General features: G+C 33.7%; 1 protein-coding gene across 1 annotated transcript in view; it reads left to right on the top strand.

Moving 5' to 3' along the window:
• Positions 1-21,952, top strand: part of LOC128185745 (uncharacterized) — a 108,718-nt gene extending 86,766 nt beyond the window's left edge. Inside the window, exons 11-13 of the mRNA XM_052855387.1 lie at positions 20,085-20,197; positions 20,422-20,725; positions 21,275-21,952. Of these exons, the coding sequence (XP_052711347.1) occupies positions 20,085-20,197; positions 20,422-20,725; positions 21,275-21,660 (803 nt within the window). The 3' untranslated portion in view covers positions 21,661-21,952. The remainder of the gene's footprint in view (positions 1-20,084; positions 20,198-20,421; positions 20,726-21,274) is intronic.
• Positions 21,953-22,961: the final 1,009 nt, after the last annotated feature.

The following is a 22,961-nucleotide window of genomic DNA, read 5'->3' on the forward strand; positions in this document are numbered from 1 at the left end:
CTATGCGAACTTTTTTTTATTTTCCAAAAATATCTGAGCTTCATGCGCGCCTTATATGAAAGTACAAAGATGGTAGAAAACCTCGTAAAGTTGTCAAACCTGTTAGGAAGCTAAATCTGGAGTGTGGACAAATTTTGGATTACTTGTTAATGAAAAAGTAGTGTATATGAGACTTTAGTAATTTGTAAATTGTGCAACGCTCATTTTAAATATATCAAAATAACTTTGGACATGGGGTAATACATCGACAGATTGAATAAATTTTTAACCCTTATTCATGTTTTCATTTAGTTGCAATGTATCGTGATATGTATCGTATCGCATCTCATACATCGTGATATGTACCGAATCGGCTAAGTACAGAATCGTCCAAGCCTTAATATTGTAACAGGATGGGAGAAATAATGAAGGACCAAACCAGGAATTAAACCTGGGCCCCCTGAATCTTTAGTCAGGTGCTCTACCAACTGAACACTGGTATTGAAACCGGTCTGACCGTCACATATATAAAAAGTTATTTTAAACAATGGTGTTCAATAAAAAATAACACTTGCAACCTTCATTTTTTGTCTGTAATTAATTAAATTGGCGTGCGATCAGTTATCGTTAAGTACCATTTTTCATCAGTGCATTGTTACCTCATTTTATCAACACATACAATTATATACGAAAATATGATGTAACAATGCACCAGCGAGAAATTGTCCTCGACAAGAACTGCTGGCATGCCAGTACTGCCAGTAAGTCAGATTAAAAAAAGAGAATATAAATGAAAAATTACATTTAAAACATTAACAAGGACAATTCAAGTACACATCAAAACTGCTAAACAAGAAAAATTATGTGAACTGGTAGAGTGGTACGCATAGTTGTAACTTGTAACCTACATGTACAAGTACATGTACCGGGTACCCGTTGGTCTGCTAAACCTCTCTAATGATACATTGATCGGCATCATAAAAATATTAAAACCTTTTAATCATGTTTTAACTCTGAAGTCTGAAGTATACAATTTTATTTACTTGATGTTACATGTATGTCTACAGGGTATTTATGTCTACATTTGGAGTCTTCCGCACAAGAATATGATCATATGTTTCTAATTAGACCCTGCTTTGAATTTTGAGTTGAAAATTCACAATCTGATTTTTTTTAAATGGATAAATTCGGTCATCCTTTCCAGTCACCCATGAACCTCGAGCAAGTCTAAACATCCAGTAAACAATGTAAGAATTACACGTTAGTAAACAAACACCCACACCATAACAAAAACATCGAACTCTGTAATTCTTATAAAATTCTTAACCCAGCAGATGTTAAATCATCAAGATATATTTGTAAATCCATACGTGATGCACATAACATAAGAAAATCTATGTACAGTACCAACTACATGTATATTTGTATACTGTATGTATGACTTTCGCCACATGTGGATTTTCTCAATTGTAATTGAATTGTAATTTACACAAAATTCTGGTAAAAAAGGAAAGAAAAAAACAAGTGAAAGGTAAAACATTTGGGATTCAATTCTGTTAAAAGGATTTATATTGTCTGGACTAGAAAAATAACATACATCAGTGACAGTGTGCATGTACTTACATGTACATCTATAGACTAAATGTTAACCAGTTAACATGCTGACAGTTTAACCACTAGAGACAAGAAACTTAAAAAGGAATAAAAAGCCTCACCTTCTTCAGTAACATCCACATAAATCACACACTTTAATGTCCATCTTTTCCCCTTTATTACTCGTAGCTTATCAAAGGCTGATCAATGGAAACATAAACATCCGTCGACATGGTCGACAGAAGTGTGGCTATCAGAATTTCCTCGTAAACGATTCACACGAGAATATATCCCTCCTTATACAAATATGTAGTTTTGTTCCCTGTGCATGTTCATATGTTTCACAGTAACTTGAAAATGCATGTGTACACCGAAAAATGCACAACTTATCTTTTGCATTACGCTCTCTCTCTTTTCTACAATGCCGTTCGTTCCTGTTTACATTCGCGGGTTACAAACAGGAGGGCAAACATTTGTTCTGCGTGGCCGATTAGAACGTTTAAAATAAGTAGTTGAATTCATAAATGATATAGCCTAGATGAAAAAAAAAATGAAATTGAATCACAACAATTTATCTAAGACGCAACACCATGTAATGCAGTAAATGCCTGGGCCTTAAAACGGCATTTGTTCGCTTGTGTGTCTATGTCGACAAATTAACTCGTTCGTGTACGATTCACACATATATGTTTTATGAAATTTGAAAAAAATAGGGCACAGAACTTTTTGAATTTGATACCAAATGACATTATTTAATATATTAACAATAACTGAATTAATTTTTTTTCATAAAATGATAACGATTTTTGCTATCAGAAAAATACGTGTATGAGCTGCTGACCCCTAATTATAGGGGCCAGGCTTTTTTCTTAATTTTAAATGAAAGCTCTTTTGTTATTCTAAACAACTTTTGTTCTATGTGTTTTAACAAAATATTTTTAGTTTAAAGGTTATAATACAAAAAGCAACAAAATTTCAGATCCCCCAAAACCTTAAACTTTACCGGAAAATAGCTTAAAAACTAAAAAACATTTTGCCACAATTTTCATGCCAGCAAAACTATAAAATGTAATAAACAATTCTGCTAAATTTCATGCAACTATCTTTTGTAGTTTCCGAGATCAACTCTGGACAAAAGACCCCCCAATTTTCAATTTAAGGGCAATAACTCATAACCGGAAGTGAATTTTAAAAATTTGAAAAAAAAAGTCTCTAGACCTTAACATTGTCTACAAACCCTGAAAGTTTCATAACAATCGGACAACAAATGTACGAAAAATTGCCTGCACACAATTTGCGGATAAAAAAAAATAATAACTAGAGCAAAGCTCGTTGCAAGGCAACGAGTGGGTTTTCCTTTAATGTCGAAAGTAACGCTAGAAGTACTTCTAAGAAGCAGAGTTCTTAATCTAGTAACAAAAGTAACTTAAGTACAAAAAGATAAAAAAATAATCGAATGATTCTTGGTACGACTTAACAAAACCCGAATGGTATTAAGTATGAATTAACAAAAAACCTTAACCATTTTAAGAACGACTAAACAAAAAATCCGAATGCGTTTAAGTACGACTTAACAAATTGTATAAACTACATTTAAGGTACAAGTTAACTTTACCTTGAACTAATATCTATTTTCTTAATCCAGAATGCAAAATTAAAATTTCGGTAAAAATCAATTTTTAATGCTTATATCCCGCATTCAATCGTCCGAATTAGAAATGGATTTCAGTTTTAAATTGAGGTTGATAAGCTCTTTCAGCATTTCTGATTAATGACAAAATATTACTCCGGAAAAAGTTAAGCTTTTGAGCCTTCCTAGCCCCTAACTTGAGGGACCAGTCATATTTTTGATATCAAATAAAAGGTCTCGTAAATATAAACATATTTTGTTCAACAAGTGTTCAAGAATTGTTGACCGTTCAAGTTATATCTGAAACACTGTGTATTAGGGGCCGAACCCTTAAACTCCTGAACAGGGCCGCCAACCAAAAATGTTGTTAAAAACATAATTCTGAGCAACTTTTCCTCTTCATTGCTTTTCAAAGGGTTGACCTTTCGTACTGTATGCTTGTTGCATCATCAATTGTCAGAAACTTATTGATGTATAGTTTTTCTTTATTATACCTCTGTGAATATTTTCTATGTAAAATTACAATGAGCCAGACAACATTGAAATGGTGAACATTTCAAAGGGCCCCACTGATGTTATTTTAGAGAATTTTGCTTTGACCTTGACCTATAAATTGAAATTTTTCCAGCTGGCATAGAACTTCTAGATCAATTACATTCCCCCTAACATACAGGCATGTTTGTGCAATTTGACCAAGATTAAAGGACATATCGCATGTTTCTAAAGTATACGACATTTTACATTTTTTGGCTTCCTTGTGTATCTAATAATTACTCCTAACAGTTTGTTAACGATCGGACGCTTATTTGTCACTATTTGTCACAAGATTTCCGCATACTTTCGTAAGGGAAACTTTAAAAAACAACAGTCCAAATCCCCATTTTCGGTGGCTAAATCACCCGCAGGAGGCACAGAACACCATCATGTCCCGTTATCGGCAATTTAATAGGTGATAATTAGTTTAATTGTCGTTAAAATACAATCCAATTACAAAGATAGCTAACAGCACCTTCTCGCTCGAGGTCGCATATGACGTCACACCTCATGGCGGGTAGATCGAGAGAGAAAATATGCATATCGCGACATTTGAATTTCATCGCTTTCAAACTCACGAATTAGGCAGGATATTTTATGAAAACGTTAATAAACTTGATTTTTAATGAGTATAGAATGATTTTATTTAAAAAATTCCGAAAATTGAAAAACATGCGATATGTCCTTTAAGCATATCTTCGAAATAATCTACAGTCTAAAACTAATTTAAAAAAGATCTTGACTTGGTTCAAGGTCATTGTACGCCATTAACCAATACGCTCTGTTTAGGTAAAATATTAGCCAAATAGGGGCTTAAAGGAGAGTATATGTATGCTCTTAAAATATATGGATTTTTGTGTGATCTGATATGACCTTGACACTTGATCTACAAATATCATTCGAGGTCATTGCAAATCCTTTGATCAGAGGCATCATGTGGGTGAAGTATGAGCCTGATTGGAGCAAAGGGAGAGAAGATATACTGCTGACAAGGATTTCTGCTATGACCTTAACAGTTTACCTTGAAAATAGGTTCAAGGTCACTACACACCCTTTACTCAAAAGCTCTGCTTATGTGAAGTCTTAGCCAAATAGGGGTCAGTGGAAAGTATACGAGGGTTGTCCCAAAATAATGTAGACAGGACACATAATTTATAATCTGTTCACTGCAATTTATTTAGACTTCTATGTTTTCTTCAATGACCCTTTGGCAAACAATGCTGAAAAGTTCAAATCTGTACTTTATTTATTTCTCGAGAAAATGAATAATTAGTAATAACAAGTTTTGACAAGCGGCGCAATGTGCTACGTCGAAAATTTCCAGTTTTACGTTATTGCTAAACCCTCCACATCGTTTACGATAACATTTACGTTTTATTTCCGAAAATGTCTTAGGAAAAATATTAACTTTGAACTTGTACCCTGAGTGCACATTCAACATAAATTTCTAGTTTTTTATTTTTATTTTTTTTTTTATATTTTCTAAGTACAAACTATCTGTATTACTTGTTGTCTAACGTCCGTCTTGCCGATATGTGTCGTTCAACATTTTGACGTCCATTGATATCGTTCGGAGTTTCTTTTTTCCACTTATTTTCATCATACATGTTCAAATATTTTCATTGTCGTTTAACTTCTTATTCACAAAACGCTTTTCTCATCGATTTTGTTAATTTCATTTACTTCCAAAGCCGCTTAGGATTTATTTCATGGTCTTTACAAAATTGTTTTAGTTACTGCTGCGCCGCCTTAAACGCTGACATCGTCATTTTATTACGAGTTAACTTTACAACTTGTCGCAAAACGCGTTATAAAATATTTATATATATATATAATATTTGAATTTGTTATAGCCAAAATATTTTCTGAGTAAATAATAGAATTATTATCAAATATCAATGTATGGTTTATTTGATTTTTTTCATTCGAAAAGTACTTTTCCTTGCAATTTTCATTTCATGATGTTGATTTTAACTTTTTGTTTTTCACATTGCGCCGCATGTCGAATTTCTGATCTAACATGCTTTCATTTCACTAATTTAATCTCAAACAATATTTGATTTTAAAACATTATTTGAATGTAAATGTCTTAAACCCTTTGAGGCAAAAATTTCAACTTCCTTTGTCTTCGATTAACTGAATAACGCCACTTGTCTACGCTATTTTGGGACAACCCTTGGGTTGACTTCAAAAAAATACCCGAATTCCAACAGTTGAAAGTAACTCGATGAATTTTTCATTCTCTGATAATTTCATCGTGTTTTGTCTGTGCATATATATTATTAGTCTGCTGCAACAGCAGACAATCAGTGGTAACCTAAATCCACTAATAAGAAAGTTTGTGGTTTAGGAGCGGGTAAATTGTTTATGCATAATGTAGCTGACACTGACTTGAATGCGACGCTGTCAAGAAAACCACACCAAATAATATCAAGAAACATAAATATTCACTTAAATGTATTGTGTTGTAAAGTTAACGTTTTTAACACTTATTGCATCTTGCAAAACATGTGATGACTCTTAATCATCTGTTATACATGTATATCTGATATATATGTACAAGATGGGAGAAATAATGACGGAACAGACTGGGATTCGAACCTGGGCCCCCTGAATCTCTAGTCAGGTGCTCTAGCTACCAACTGAGCTATCTGGCACTGGTATTAAAACCAGTCTGACTGTCACATATATAAAGAATTATTTAAACAATGGTGTTCAATAAAATATAACACTTGCAACCTTCAGTTTTTGTCTGTAATTAATCAATATTGGCGTGCGATCAGTTCTCGCCGAGTACCATTTCTCACCAGTGCATTGTTACGTCATTTTATCAACACATAAAATTATATATGAAAATATGATGTAACAATGCACCAGCAAGAAATGGTCCTCGGCGAGAACTGCTCGCACGCCAGTACTGCCAGTAGTCAGATTAAAAAAAGAGAATATAAAAATTACATTTAAAACATTAACAAGGACAATTTAAGTACACATCATAATTGCTAAACAAGAAAAATTATGTGAACTGGTACGCATAGTTGGAACTTGTAACCTACATATACAAGTACATGTACCGGGTACCCGTTGGTCTGCTAAACCTCTCTAATGATACAATGATCGGCATCATAAAAATATTAAAGTCATGTTTTAACTATGAAGTATACAATTTATTTACTTGATGTTATGTCTACAGAATATTCATGTCTACATGCATTGAAAGTCTTCCGCACAAGAATATATCATGTGTTTCTAATTAGACCCTGCTTTGAATTTTGAGTTGAAAATTCACAAACTGTTTTTTTTTTAAATAGATAAATTTGGTCATCCTTTCCAGTCTCCCATGAACCTCGAGCGAGAAATATTTGTAACTTCATACGTGATGCACATAACATAAGAAAAAACTATGTACTAACTATATTTGTATACTGTATGTATGACTTTCGCCACATGTGGATTTTGTCAATAAATTGAATTGTAATTCAAACAAAATTCTGGTAAAAAGTAAAGGAAAAAAACCAAGTAAAAGGTAAACATTTGGGATTCAACTCTGTTAAAAGGATTTATATTGTCTGAACTAACAAAATAACATACATCAGTGACAGTGTGCACGTACTTACATGTACACATCTTTAGACTAAATGTTAACTAGTTTACATGCTGACATTTTAACCACTGAATAGAAGAAAGTTCAAACTTTAAAATGAGTAAAAAGACTTACCTTCTTTAGTAACATCCACATAAATCACACTTTTAAATGTCCATCTTTTTTCTGTTATTACTCGTAACTCTTATCACTCTGCTTATCAACAGCTGATCAATGTAAACGTAAACATCTGTCGACAGTAGCCAGTAGGCCTACTGTGACTGTCAGAATTTCCTCGTAAACGATTCAAACGGTTCAAACAAGTATCAAGAATATATCCCTCCTTAATATACAAATACGAAGTAGTGTTCCCGGTACATGTTCATGTGCTTCACTGTGGATTGAAAGTGCACGTGAACGTACAACATGTACGGCGAAAAAATACACAACTTCTCTTCTGCGTTTCGGCATCCATGGCTCTGTCTTTCCCATAATTCCGTTCGTCGCTGTTTATATTTGGGGTTACAGGCAGGGGCGCCGACAGAGATTTGTTCTGCGCGGACACATAGCACGTTTAAATAATTAGTTGTGTATGTTCATTGCATTTATAAATGATTTAGATAAACAGAATAAAACCGTGAAATTTAATCAGAACAATAACAAATGCTACGCCCGGAAGCAGCATTGTTCGCTTGTGTGTCTATGTAGACAATTAACTCGTTCATGTGCGATTCTCGCATATTTGTTTTATGAAATTACAAATAAATATAGCACAGAGCTTGTTTAATTTCATACCAAATGACAAAATTGAATTTATTAAAAGTAATCTAGTTATTTTTTTTCATAAAATGATAATTTTTTAGCCATCAGAAAAAAACGTTTATGGACTGCTGACCCCTAATTATAGGGGCCAGCCCTTTTTTCTTAATTTTAAATGAAAGCTCTTGCTATTCTAAACAACTTTTGTTCTATGTGTTTTAACAAAATATTTTAAGTTTAAAATTTATAATACAAAAAGCAACAAAATTTCAGCCCCGAAAAAATCGAGGCGACAAATAGCTCAAAAACTTACAAAGAAATTACCAAAATGTTCATGCCAGCAAAACTATAAAATGTTACCGACAATTTCGCCAAATTTCATGCATCTTTCATCTGTAGTTCCCGAGATCAACTCTGGACAAAAGACCCCCCAATTTTCAATTAAAGGACAATAACTCATAACCGGAAGTGAATTTAAAAAATTAAAAAAAAACGTCTAGAGATCTTAATATCATCTACATACCCTGAAAGTTTCATAGCAATCAGACAAAAAAAGTTTGAGAAATGGCCTGCACAAAATTTGCGGATAAAAAAAAATAATAATAAGAAACAGTAGAATAACAGAAGATTTTCCGTTGAAAACGGAAAACCCTAATAAGAAACAGTAGAATAACCTAATAACTAGATACGATCTCGTTACGAGTAACGAGTATGTCTTCCGTTCAATTTGTAAACGATACCATTAAAATATCAATGAAATTTCAGAATTTCCACTCAACCCCTCCCTTTCAGATAATGTATACGATTGTCAATATCCTTTCAAATGCTTGACAAAGTTTTTGCTTTTTCACATACAGCACATTAAAGATTTAAGATTTTAGTCCCCTAAAATCCCTAATGACGTCATCTGTGGGTGTGACAATGAGTTTTACAAACTAATTTTGTTACGATCAACAACTTTGCTTCTATAAGGCTTTATAAAATCTTGATCGTTTTTTAGGTATGTGTAAGAGAATTTACGAGTCTCTTGGCCCCTAATTTCAGGGGCCAGCCCCTTTCCCTAGTGTTCATTCTAAAGGTCCCACGAATACTAACATTTTTTGTTCTTACAACCATCTAAAATTGTTGATCATTTTTGAGATACAAATGATTGAATATTTTAGGGGCCAGCTCTCTAGATCCATAATGGGGAGAGACATTGGTGCTTTGATTAATGGAATCGATTAAAATCATCAATGGAAACATTTTCTTTTCTACAATGCTAAACAAAATATGTCTCCTTTTCTAGATATATTGCGTACTTTGGCCCTAAAAATCCCTTATTACGCAATAAATGGGCATGCCATTGATTTTTTCTGATAGATATTGTTACGATCAACAACTTTGCTTCTATAATGCATTATAAAATATTTATTGTTTTTGAGTTATTTATAAAAGAGTTTGCGAGTGTCTTGGCCCCTAATTAAAGGAGCCAGCCCCTTTTTCTTGATTTCTTTGAAAAGGTCTTAAGAATACTTACATTTTGTGTTCTTACACCCATCTAAAATTGTTGATCACTTTTGAGATACAAATGATTAAATATTTTAGGGGCCAGCCCTCTAGATCCTTATTGGGTACAAAAATTCGTGTTTTGATAAATGGAATCAATTCCCATCATTAATTCTAACACTTTCTCTTCTATGTCATCTAACAAAATATGTTCACTTCTCTAAGTATATTGCGTCAAATTTTAAGTACTTTGGCCCCTAAAAATCCCTAATTACGTAATAAAGGGACGAGGCAATAATTTTTTCTAATAGATATTGGAACGATAAAAAACTTTGCTTTTATAATGCATTACAAAATCTTTATTGTTTTTAATTTATTTGTAATAGAGTTTACGAGTGCCTTGGCCCCTAATTTAAGGGGCCAGCCCCTTTTTCTTGATTTCTATGAATAGATCTTAAAAATACTAACTTCTTTTATTCTTAGACCCATCTAAAACTGTTAATCACATTTGAGATACAAATGATTGAATATTTTAGGGGCCAGCCCTCTAGATCCTTAATGGGGACAAAAATTCGCGTTTTGATAAGTGGAATCAATTTAAATCATTAATTCAAACATTTTCTCTTCTATGATTTCTAACAAAATATATCTACTTCTCTAGTTATATTGCGTCAAAGTTTAAGTACTTTGGCCCCTAAAAATCTCTTTGTACGTAATAAAGGGGCGTGGCAATAATTTTTTCTGATAGATATTGGTACAATCAAAAACTTTGCTTCTATAATGCATTACAAAATCTTTATTGCTTTTAAGTTATTTGTAATAGAGTTTACGAATGCCTTGGCCCCTAATTTCAGGGGCCAGCCCCTTTTTCTTGATTTTGTTGGAAAGAACTTTTGATGCTCTACCACTTTGGTTATATATATTTTAACAAAATATCAACTGATAAAAAGATACAGATCAAAACGTATGAAAATTTTGAATAAAAATTCGTATTCAATTTTCGTGCCTAAGCGAGTTCCAAGAAATGGCACCACTGGCGTAAAACAAAATAATAGTGCACAATTTCAGACTATAGACTACCTATCCTAAAAATTTCTGGGTCAAATCTCTGATTGTTTCTGAGATCAGCTCTGCACAAAATAGGTCGTAAAAAACTACAAAATGGCCGATAAATCGGTACCTGAAGGGACGACAACAATAATTTCAAAAACATATAAAATGCAGATCATGACTCATCATCTGTGGAAAAATGGTCAAAATCAGCTGATTAGTTTTCGAGAAATCGCGTGCACAAAATTTGGGGGAAAAAATAACTAGATACGACCTCGTTACGAGTAACGAGTAGGTCTTCAGTCCGATTTTTTTTTTAGTTTAAATGATACATGTACCATGAAATATCGATACAATTTCAAAATTACCCCCCTCCCCCCCCCCCCCCCCCCCCCCCCCAAATTTGAAGATTAAGAATAAAAACCCTAATTACGTCAAACATGGACCTGACGATGACCTTTTTAAACCGATAATGTAGAGATCAACAACTTTGATTTTATAATGCATAACAAAATATTTATCGTTTTCAAGTTATTCGTAATAGACTTTACGAGTCTCTTGGTCCCTAATTAAAGGGGCCAGCCCCTTTGTCTTGATTTTAGTGGATAGAATTTTGATTTTCTACTACTTTTGTTCTATATGTCTTAACAAAATATCAACTGATAAAAAGATACTGATCAAAACATATGAAAATTTTGATTCGAAATTTGTACCCCATTTTCGTGCCTAAGCGAGCTCCAAGGAAAAGCGCCACTGGTGCAAAACAACTAAATAGTGCACAGCTTCAAACCATGCTTTACCTATCCTGAAGATTTCATAGTCATATCTCTAATATTTTCTGAGATCAGCTCTGCACAAAATTGGTCTTAAAAAATTACAAAATCGACCGTAAATCCGGACCGGAAGTGACGACGACAAAAAATTCAAAAACATATAAATTTAGATCATGTCCCATCATCTGTGAAAAATTTGTTGAGATCGGTTGAGTAGTTTTCGAGAAATCGCGTGCACAAAATTTGGAAAAAAAAATGAACAGTACGAAAACAACTAGAGACGAGCTCGTTGCAAGCAACGATTAGGTCTTCCGTCATAGCTGCGTCATACGTGTGACGTAATACAAAAAATTGATAGCTGACCATGGTACAATATTAGATGTAGAAACACTGAGTAAAAGAAACAAAGAATTATACTACATGATTATAAGCAAATATAGATCTTAACACGTTGTCTATAGTTTGATTTGCCGCATTTTATTCACAGAGTGGGACTGTGGTTGTGCCCGGTATGAAGGTAAAAAGACCATTAGCAAACATTTTACACGCAATTTTATCGAACGCAAGCGCCAATGAATCTTTTAGTATATATGCGGAGATCCTGGAAATTTTAAAGGGTGGGGTTGAAGAATAATTTTCTTTTACGAGGAGAGGGAGCATGCGCTGATCAGAAAATGTTTCCGGGGGGGGGGGGGGGTTGCGGGTCTGACGGTTATTTGAGTTTGCCAAGGGATGTCCGAGGCATATTTTTGGTAAGTTTATAATATACACGTATTTGAAAGAAATTTTGCGGGGGGTGGGGTCTGGAACCTTTTCCCTTCCCTTCTCGATCCGCGCATGGAGAAGACCGATGCCGGTAATTTTAGTGTAACTTTAACCATTTTTATTTAATTATTCATTTTCAAAATTATCGGAATGCCTTTATTACCGTTCAAAGCAGTTAAAACTTAAGATACGAACCATTTAGTCTCGGTGTGTATTGCGTCCGCGTACGAAAGAAATGGCAATATTCAAGAAATTCGGATGGACGATCTGGGTCCTAGAGAGTCCATTCGATTCTATCAGACTAAGAGCTACATACCTGCAGTTAGAGATTGTCAAACTCTTATTGATTATGTCAATTTGTTTTTTCTCAAAGAATCATTTTTTTTAATCAATAAAGTTTTACCTTTAAAAATGAAAGAAATCTGGCTCAATTTTTAATGTTAGCATTTTACAATTTCATAGTCTAATAAAATTTCAAGAAACAACTCGTCATTGCTTTATCCGAAATATTGCATGGAAAAAAGATTTACATCGCATTTTTTTTAAATTACAAAAGGATATACAAAATGAACTTAGATTAACCGCTAACAAACAGGCATCAAGAGAGAGACTGAGAACTAATTTCTTCTTTTTTTACATCAAAAGAAATTCAAGAATAAATCAAAATTTATTTTTTCTTTCTATTCGTTAATGAAAACGTAGATCAGCAAAGGGTTCTTTGTAGTGAAAACACCTACTTAACAGATTGTTACACGGGTCTAAAACGATGACAAATATCGAAAAGGCACATGCAATTATATTTTATCTGGATCAGTTTCGTTTGTTGTTTTGTTTTGTTTATTCAAAAGGGGAATAAAGAAAATGAGTAATTTTCAGGCACCTAGCATCGTTTTTTAAAGGGGGGGGGGGGACTCATCCAACAATTCTTGACAACCAAAAAAACCCGGAATTTTGAATTTTCCAAAATCTTCACAATCTAATAATCTAATCCGGGGGGGGGGGGGGGAGGGGGGGGGGGCTTAGTATATCTAAAACTTCAATTTCACTCCTAATTTCATGATTTCAATTTCATACCATTTTTTTACATACTCCAAAAATAGTGGGGGGGGGGGGCAACTCCATGATAATTCAATTTTTTATATGTAAATTTTTTACAATTAGTTGCTGTGAGAAAAAGTGCCCCCCCCCCCTCCCCCCGATTCAACGTGCCTGAATTTTCCGAAATGAAGTCAAGCATATTTTCCGATATGAAGTCAAGCATATATTTTCTTATTATCATAGACTTAAAGCATGTTGGAAAAAAGAAATATTGTATCAAGCAGTTATTATGCGCAGATCATGCATGCATTCCCCTATGGTTTTCACAATAACATGCATGTATCAGTTTCTACACCTACTTACTAAGGAGAAATACATTTCCAAAGAGATGATATCGGTAACTTATAGTTCATTTAACAGTTAAGTTCCAGCTTGTCTTCTGCCACATGCAAGCACGTGTGTAATCCTGATTTAGAAATAGGTATCATGATCGGTGGGGGGTTGGGGGGTTGGGTTATCATCCCAACAAGATTGTGTACTAGCGTACTAGAGGGCACATTCATTGTTAATTTATAATTGATGTTGAATTATTATTAACCAACAAATCGTTAATATATTAAAACAAGCAGTCTGGAAAGTTAACTGGAAGAACTAAAATGCCGGGGGGGGGGGTGTTTTCTCTATCTGCTGGACGATTTCATTGTCTTAAATTTGTAGGATGTAAGGATGTCCGCCTACTAAATACACAATCATGCCCACACGTCAACCAATTACAAATGGCTGCATTATGGATTTACAAATCGTTCTAAAACATTGAATCTGATATATCATTGTTAACAATTCAAAACTTTGAACGATTAAATTGGTTTTTATACTTTCCCCGACCCTTACGAAAATATCAATCCTTACCAATGAATGGAAATTTTATTTACATGACTCCGCGCCAGAATGGCTCATTCATTAATTTTTCCGAGTTATAGTAGACGAGTCCAAAAAAGGAACTTTTGAGACACATCATACAATGTGACCATATACCGTGAATGCAGTTTACTTTGCGTCTATTTTCTTATTTTTAGAGTCCTTCTTATCATTGCTTGAAAATGAGGGAAAACCTTGAATATTGTTAATCTTTATGTCATATAACATGTGAAACTGTTTTCATTCCACCCACAAGCTTGAAATAATGAAATAATTTTAATGAAAACAATATAAATAATCATCATAAATTCCATATCAAACGACATATTACCACTTGGATCTGCGCGTCTTTTTAATGAATTTATGAACAGCGGCAAATTCTAAAATGTATTTTTAAAGGTAATGTAAGTCTGTAGCCCTTGAATGAAAAATTTCGGATGTTAGTCAATTTTTCCGGGATCCAGACCGAGAGCTACATATAAGCAGCTAAGGTAACTAATAATGCTTCCAATGAAATACTTTGTTTAGTGATGAAAGCTTTTAAGAAAGCAATACTTATATTTGTTTAAAAAATAACACCCCAATACTTCGTCTTACATTCACTATTTGTAGAACAAGCAGAACCAGTATCAGTCTGACCCTCACCATATACACTGTTCGAATTTAATTGCCCTAGCATTTCATTGCTTTGCATGTACACAATTTCTTTTAAGAATTAATCACTTAAAGTGTTTACCTATATGGCTATAAATCTATTTGTACACATAACGTACACACGTGATTCAAAATAACCCAGACGGAAAACGGTAAAGAATTCAGTTATTGAGTCTACATTTTAAAGAACTTGTAAAAAAAACTACATTGCGGGTCTGAATGTTTGTTAATAAGTCAATCTATCAATATACAGTTTGTTAATTATTTTCGATTGCTAAGGCTACAGCGTATTTGATGAACATTGAACAATATTTTTTCCATGCCACTTTTTTCCATGAAAGATAGCGAGTACAATTATAAAGCATATATAAAATTTATTTAATTACCTCTTTAGAATTGTGTATGGAATAAATAATTTATAAATTGCTGCTGAAGGTTGTTTTGCATTTTCGTTTGTAGATGTTTTGCAAATAAAAAACGTGAAACGCGGGGCAAGTCATAATTAATATCCCTAATAACCGTAACTTAAAACTAGCGGCTTCGGATTCAAATATTATCGTATACGAATATTCAGTTCACTTTTTAAAATCATCTCCACGATGATAATATTATCTCCATCGTAAATCAGTGTTTTGTTTTCTTTACAAGAAATGTTCTATCGGGAGCAATCCCGTGTTCGTTTAAATTGCCAGCGTATATTTGTCGTGTCAGTAATACACATCGTGCTTTATATGACGGCCGTGTATACGTATTGTAGAAAAGTTGAGTTTAATTACCTTGCATTGGAACCATTTTATTAACACATCTCCCAGTACTGAAACAATTCAAAGTGTCTTCGTTACAGTAAAACAGTGGGGCGTTAAACATGTGTACGTCCAGCTCTACAAGTCTAGGCGACGGCCTGAATACAGCTAACGACTCTCCTATCGATCGGTTACCTGAGTTTCGTAATGCATCTAAATATAGAGAGAGGCACAGTAATGAAACAAACAACAAAAATAAGGTCAAAGAGGTTCATCTTTATGAAATGAAAATGCACATATAAATAAAAACATTTGGGAATTTTATGTGGAATGATCTTTGCGCGCTGCATGTATCAGTTAGTGCATTACAAGAAGCCCTTTCATAACTTCCTAAACGTGCGCACCCCCACAAAAATGGACCGAACTGACAACAATTGTTTCTGCAAATACTGACTATAAATTACGAAAACATTAAATTGAATACTATAGAAGGATTCAAAATTAATTTCTTTACAACTTTGCTTCAATAATGCGTTAGAAATTTTTATTCCTTTACATGTTATTGACAAGAAACTTTTGACGCCTCTAACTCTCTAATTATAGGGGCCAGCCCCTTTTTCTGTATACCGAATGAAAGGTCTTGGTAAGACCAAGAACTTTTTAAATACATCTTATAGCAAATTATTATCAGGTAGAAAACTAAAACAGAAAATACGCGAATTTTTTGGCATTTTTTTTCTAACCTTTGTTTCAACATCTATACCACTCCTTTTATTTGCATTTAAATAATAAATAAAATATGTCTTGCACAAATTCAATGTATCAGCTTCCAAACCAGCCCATTTTTGAGACTCTGCCAGTCATCGTTAACGCCAAACCCCCCTGGACAAAAGAAGTCGTTAAATTTTACTAAAAGGAGAATAACTCAAAACCGGATGGAGATTTTCCTCAACTAAAATATGCAACGACAACATCGCGCGGCATGTTATCAGACCTGAAAATTTCAAAACAATCGGTGAACAAACGAGCGGGATATTAAGGATTTAAAGTTGGCGTCTAGAAGAAAAAAAATAACTAGACACGATCTCGTTGCGAGCAAGCAAGAGGAGGTCTTCCGTCCGATTTTTAGAAGGAAATATGACATCATCGACTTTGATTTTCAACAAAAAAACATGATATGAAAAAAGAGTTAAGAATTTATGCTTTTTAGTATCGCGTTTTATAACGTCTCTTATATTGCTTTTTTAAATACTTGCATTTCTTCAAATTAAGATAGAAAAGATTAAACTTGTTTACCTCTGGCTCCTAAAAACCCTAATTAGATAACGCAAGAAAAAATCATTATATTGTTAGGATATATAAACGTATTATACCTAATTCAGCTTAAATAACCTTTCACAAAATAGCTCTTAGTAAAACGCTATAGATTAAAGACTTTAGAGCCCTTTGATCCCCTAATTTAAGGGGCCAGCCCTTTTTTCTTGATATCAAATAAAAGGTCACTTAATTCTGAACACATTTTGTCAACAAATGTTTGGAAATTCGTTACCGTTCTTGAGATATATGGGAAAGAAGATTTTAGGGGCTGATCCCTTATCTCCTTAGAGGGGTCGTTGAACGAAATTTTGAAGATTGCAGTTTGTTAAGAACATCATTTTGAACAACTTTTCTTTTATACTGCATTTCAAAATATTTTTCCTTTCTGAGATATGGGTGATCGAAATTTTGGACTTTTGGCCCCTAAAAACCCCTAATTACACAACACATGAAAAAATCATTACATTGCTTGGATACATTACTGTGAGATGAACATATTTGCTTATATGACATTTACAAAATATTCCTCGGTAAAGGGCTATAGATAAAAGACTTTAGAGCCCTTTGGTTCCCTAATTTAAGGGGCCAGCCCCTTTTTCTTGATTTCAAAAGAAAGGTATTGTAAATAGCAACTATTTTTACATAACATGTCTTAACAAAATATTTTCCAGAAAAGAGATAATCAAAGAAAACCAGAAAAAATTACGACGTTTTTTCCATCTCAATTTTCGGGTCCTGGCGAGCTTCGGCGCCTTTCAAGACAGATCAACATGAAAATAAAATTACAAATCTACAATCTTTTGTCTACTATCCCTGAAAGTTTGAACTCGATATCTTTTATAGTTTAGGATAACGTTAAGGGACAAGCGACCCCTCTAAAAATCGCTAAAACGTCAATTTCTCAAATCCGGAAGTGACGTCATCAATATAATCAAAAACCTATTAGGTTTAGATCACTATCTATCAGATCTGAAAGTTTCATGAAAATCGGTAGAGCCGTTGTTGAGAAATCTCGAGATATCTTGAGAGGGTCGTTTTAGGGGCCGACCTTGTAACTCCTTTTAGGGACCGCATAACAAAGAAATTATTGTTGTACATTGTTAAGCTCAATATTTTGAGCATCTTTTGTTCAATAATGCTTTTCAAAATTTCCCTCCATTTTTAGATATTGAGCATCAAAGTTTTCGACTTCTGGCCCCTTAAAACCCCTAATTACGTAACATAGGAGTAAATGATTGCCATGTGTAGGTGGATAACGTTAGAATGAACATATTTGCTTCTATAAGATATCACAAAATATTTCACAGTGGAAAGTTATCATTAAAAGACTTTAAAGCCCACTCAGCCCCTTATTTGAAGGGCCAGCTCCTTTTTCTTGATGTCACATAAAAGCTCTTGACTTTATAAAGATTTTTTGTTCTACATGGTATAACAAAATAGAATCGAGGAAAAAGATATTGAAAGAAAACCACGAAAAATCACGACGCTTTTTCAACTGTAATTTTCGAACTCGGGCGAGCTTCGGCGCTTTTGGTCACAGGAAAATATATATACCACATGTCAGATCTACAACCTTTTGTCTTCAATCCCTGAAATTTTGAACTCAATATCTTAATTCGTTTAGGAGTTTACCCCTGGACAAGCCGACCCTCTGAAAATCGTTAAATTTAAATAACTCAAAACCGGAAGTGACGTCATCATTAAAAAAAAAATTCCAATAAGGTTCAGATCATTATCTATCAGACCTGAAAGTTTCATGTAAATCGGTGGAGTACTTTAAGAGAAATCGCGTACACAAAATTGGTTGGAAAAAAAAGAAAAAAAAATAATAACTAGACACGATCTCGTTGCGAGCAACGAGGAGGTCTTCCGTCTGATTTTAGAATTTGAGATATATGTTCGACCTTGATTTTGCTATTTAACAGCTAAACATGAGTTAGAATAGAAAAACAGGGTCTACATTCTAAGGGCCAGATACTATTTTGTTTCAGGGATAAGAGCTTTGTTCAACAAATGTTTACAAATTCATTACCGTTCTTGAGATATCTGAGTAAAAAGATTAAGGGGCCAGTCCCTTATAATTATCTCCTTATTGGAGCCGATGAACTAAATTGTGAAGATTGCATTTTGTTCAGTACATCATTTTGAGCAGCTTTTCTTCTATACTGCATTTCGAAATATTTTCCTTTTTGAGATAAAGGTGGTCATAGTTTATGGACTCTTGCCCCTAAAAAATCCTTATTACATAACACATGAATAAATCATTGCATTACTTGGATACATAACTGTAAGATAAACATATTTGCTTCTATATCCTTTCATTAAATTTCCCTCAGTAATGAGCTACAGATGAAAGATTTTAGAGCCCTTTAGTTCCCTAATTTGAGGGACCAACCACAATTATATATATATATATATATATATATATATATATATATATATATATATATATATATATATATCTATCTATCTATCTATCTATCTATCTATCTATCTATCTATCTATCTATCTATCTATCTATCTATCTATCTATCTATCTATCTATCTATATTAAATAAAAAGTCATTTAAATCTCAACACATTTTGTTTAACGACTGTTTAAAAATTCGTTACCGTTCTTGAGATGTATGGGAAAAACGTTTTAGGGGCTGATACTTTGACTCCTTATAGGGGCCGTTTAACGAAATTTTAAAAATTGCATATGATTTAGTACATCATTCTGAGTATCTTTTCTTCTATACTGCATTTCAAAATATTCTTCCTTTTTGAGATATTGTTGATCAAAATTCTGGACATTTGGCCCCTAAAAACCCCTTATTATGTAACACATCATAAAATCATTACATTGCCTGGATATATTGTACATAACTGTAAGAGAAACATATTTGCTTCTATAACCGTTCACAAAATACCCCTCAGTCAAAAGACTTTAGAGCCCTTTGGTCGCCTAATTTTAGTTGACTTTAATTCTGTAGTAGCCATATGAACCATAACTTACCAGTTGTGTGTAATTTTATTGTCTATTTCTTATTACACAAATGGAGTCATCCATATTAAATATTCTGTTAAATGGCAAATTTGATAAAAGAACACAACTCCAAATTTGACATCGGTTGTTCGAGAGGCCTTGATTATCTTGATTCACAATCTAAAGAAGACAAAGGCCAATTTCAGCGCTCCCCACCCCCTTGCATGAAACTGCGAAAAGAAAGACAAAAGGCAAATCAATTTCCAGCTTTTCCTTTATTTTCTTTTTCAGGAAAAAAAATCCTCATGGCAGAAGAACCTAGTGAGAATCCAAAACATTTATCAGTTAAGGAAAGAATTAGAAGATTCGAAAATGAAGAAGCCACTTCGTCGGTCTCAGTGAAGGTAATTACGGTTTTCAACATATGCCTCGACCTCAAGCAGGTGTCGTGCTCTGTATTTTTTCTCATATCATTCTTATTCTTTGCTTTTTTCTATAAATTAAACTGTATCTCTGACATATTCTACAAATTATAACCCTAATACACGTATCTTGTGTACCGTCATATACATGTATCTGGTGTGAATAAAATGAATAGAATTATATTCTAAATAATCATGGTTTACAGGATGATAGAAGACCAAACAGAAAGGAAATAATGGTTAAATTTTTTCCAAACGTGAAGAGTCTACAAGCGAGAAGGGGTCAAGCAATTCTTAAAGACGATTTCTCTCCTGGCGGGTCGCGACCAACTCTAAAAAAGCAAGACAGCTGTGAAGTGGCATCAGACTACTTGGGTGATATCGGGGATGAAATCAAGGATTCGGATTTTGTCGACGATGTCTGTGATTCAAAACTCTCTCCTGTTTGGGAGGAAATCTTTACCAGCAGCGATTCGTGCTCGAACATTAAGGATTCAAGTAATAGGAAAGGTAAATAATAGTTCATTTTGCAAATCACCCTATAATTTCATATAATATCTCAAGCAATTGACTTGCAATGAAAAAAGAAATCTAAAAAATGATCATATACGCTTACAAAAAATTTCTATCTTCGACTTTACAATATATGTATCATATATTTTTAACGATAGATTTACATAATAATGTTAATCAATATGAACATACAAACAAAAAATAGAATTGATGGGCGTGTAGATTTATTTTAAGAGATCCGGGGTCCAATGAACTAGTTTAATTTCAATCGTTATCCTTTATATCATTCCCCATTTTACCTAATGTTTATGTTTAGAATCATAAGTGAGAATTATATTCAAATTTTAATTAACTTTCATTTGACCTTATAACTGAGGGCAAACAATCAAAAGGTTCACATTATTGTTAAAAAATACGTCTTATTTTATAAAAACTTTGATTCTACAGACGCAAGCGATTCATATATCTCGATTTAGAACGCTTGTAACTAAACACATATTTTTTTATTTAGCAAAGATCCATTTTAACTTACCATTTATCTTTCAGATATTGCTAAATGTACATGCACCATGGAACACGAGCTTGCCGTGGATAGTGTAAACCCCCACCCGGTATTTGACTGTCTTTTGCATGAGACTGAATTACAGAGAGAAGACAGTTCCGACCGAGCGCCGCTCCAGCCCCCCTACCCTGCTCCCCCCTACCCCCTGGTAGACGTTAAGTCCTTCACAGGCCGATCGATGAGGGTCGGGAGCTGCCCTCCCATTGGTTTTGAGGGCCTCTGTGACCACCCCGCCCTTTCTATAACCTATCCGAGTTTAAGTTCGCATATAGGCGACACAAGCAACTACTCGTCTAATTCTATGATTGAACCAGAACCGGGAATGCCTTTACCTGATTTTGGCAGCCTTCATTTAAAAAAAGATTCTTAAATATCACACATGATTTGGGCACAAAAAAAACCTAGATCGGCTTCAAGCTGTTATTCTTCTGGGGAAAAATGTATCATCGGAGTTGGTGCATGAGAAATTTTAATTATGCAACGTCCTTGAAAATCCTCTTTGAAATGAATTATAAATATTTATTGTCAAGTCGATCGAAGAGGAATGGTCAGTACTGGCATCACTTCGCAAAAGAATGGTATCTTTTATTGGTATCTTTTTAAACAATCTTGATGTTTATCTATATTTGAAAACTGTTTAATAAACATGTTCATAATTTGAATATATGAGTTGTTGAAGATCATTTTGTTATGATCGTTATTTTCAAAGCAGGTGTTGTACAGTACCTTTATCCCATAATAGATTTTCCCCTTGGAAAACTTGCTAAATAGCAGTCTTTCCCTCTGGGGGTAAAGACTACTATGTAGTAGACTGTCCCCATTGTAGGGTTTCTCCCCCCGCGTTTTTTTTTTATCAGATTTTAGAAAACAATTTATGGAAAGCCATTTGGGATGAAATCAATGTTTTGTTCATCACCAGGTTACATAAACCAGCATACATCTGTACACCTAACGTGTGTTTTGTCATTTATTTAATATAGACAAGTTTTAATTTGGTTCATATAAAATACAGAAATCTTAGCTAACTGACGTAACTATTTTATGTTTTCATAAAGTATAGCATGTAATGCAGTCACATGCAAAAATATGTTCTGGATTTGTAAATTAAAAATGTCTTAATACAATTCGAAATATTTTTTTTTTCAAATTAACTGAGCTGTTGTCCTTTTGGTCGTTTGTTTGATCGTGCAATCTCGTTTGGACAATATCACTGCTCTGGAGAATAAATGTGAGTATCTGCGTCATACAACTATTGCCAATGACTTAATGGTGTACGTGGCTCGTATCCTGTTTTCTGTTTACATAGTTTCAGTATAACAGTAAAATCCTTTCTCAAGCTGATTTGTTTATATCCTTATTCAATTTCAGCATGAAAAATCTTGCTTCTAAGCTGAAGAAGACGCACACACATACACACGCACAGCAGCGATGCTATATCCCCTGCGCAACAAGTTGCGCGAGGGGAAAATAAACAGTTTATAACGTTTAACACACTCATTTTAGGTCTAAAACTAGAATTTTCACTTCAACATTCAAAATACATACAAAAGCTTTGTTTACACAGCAAAGAACTGTAGGCTCTGTAACTTGCTTACAACACAACGAATGACACTCAAATTTTAGTTGCCTATGAAAAATGCCTTGCTGAAGCATTGTTAACATTTAAAAAAC

Source organism: Crassostrea angulata, chromosome 5 (genome assembly GCF_025612915.1).
Source record: "Crassostrea angulata isolate pt1a10 chromosome 5, ASM2561291v2, whole genome shotgun sequence".
Classification (NCBI taxonomy): domain Eukaryota; kingdom Metazoa; phylum Mollusca; class Bivalvia; order Ostreida; family Ostreidae; genus Magallana; species Magallana angulata.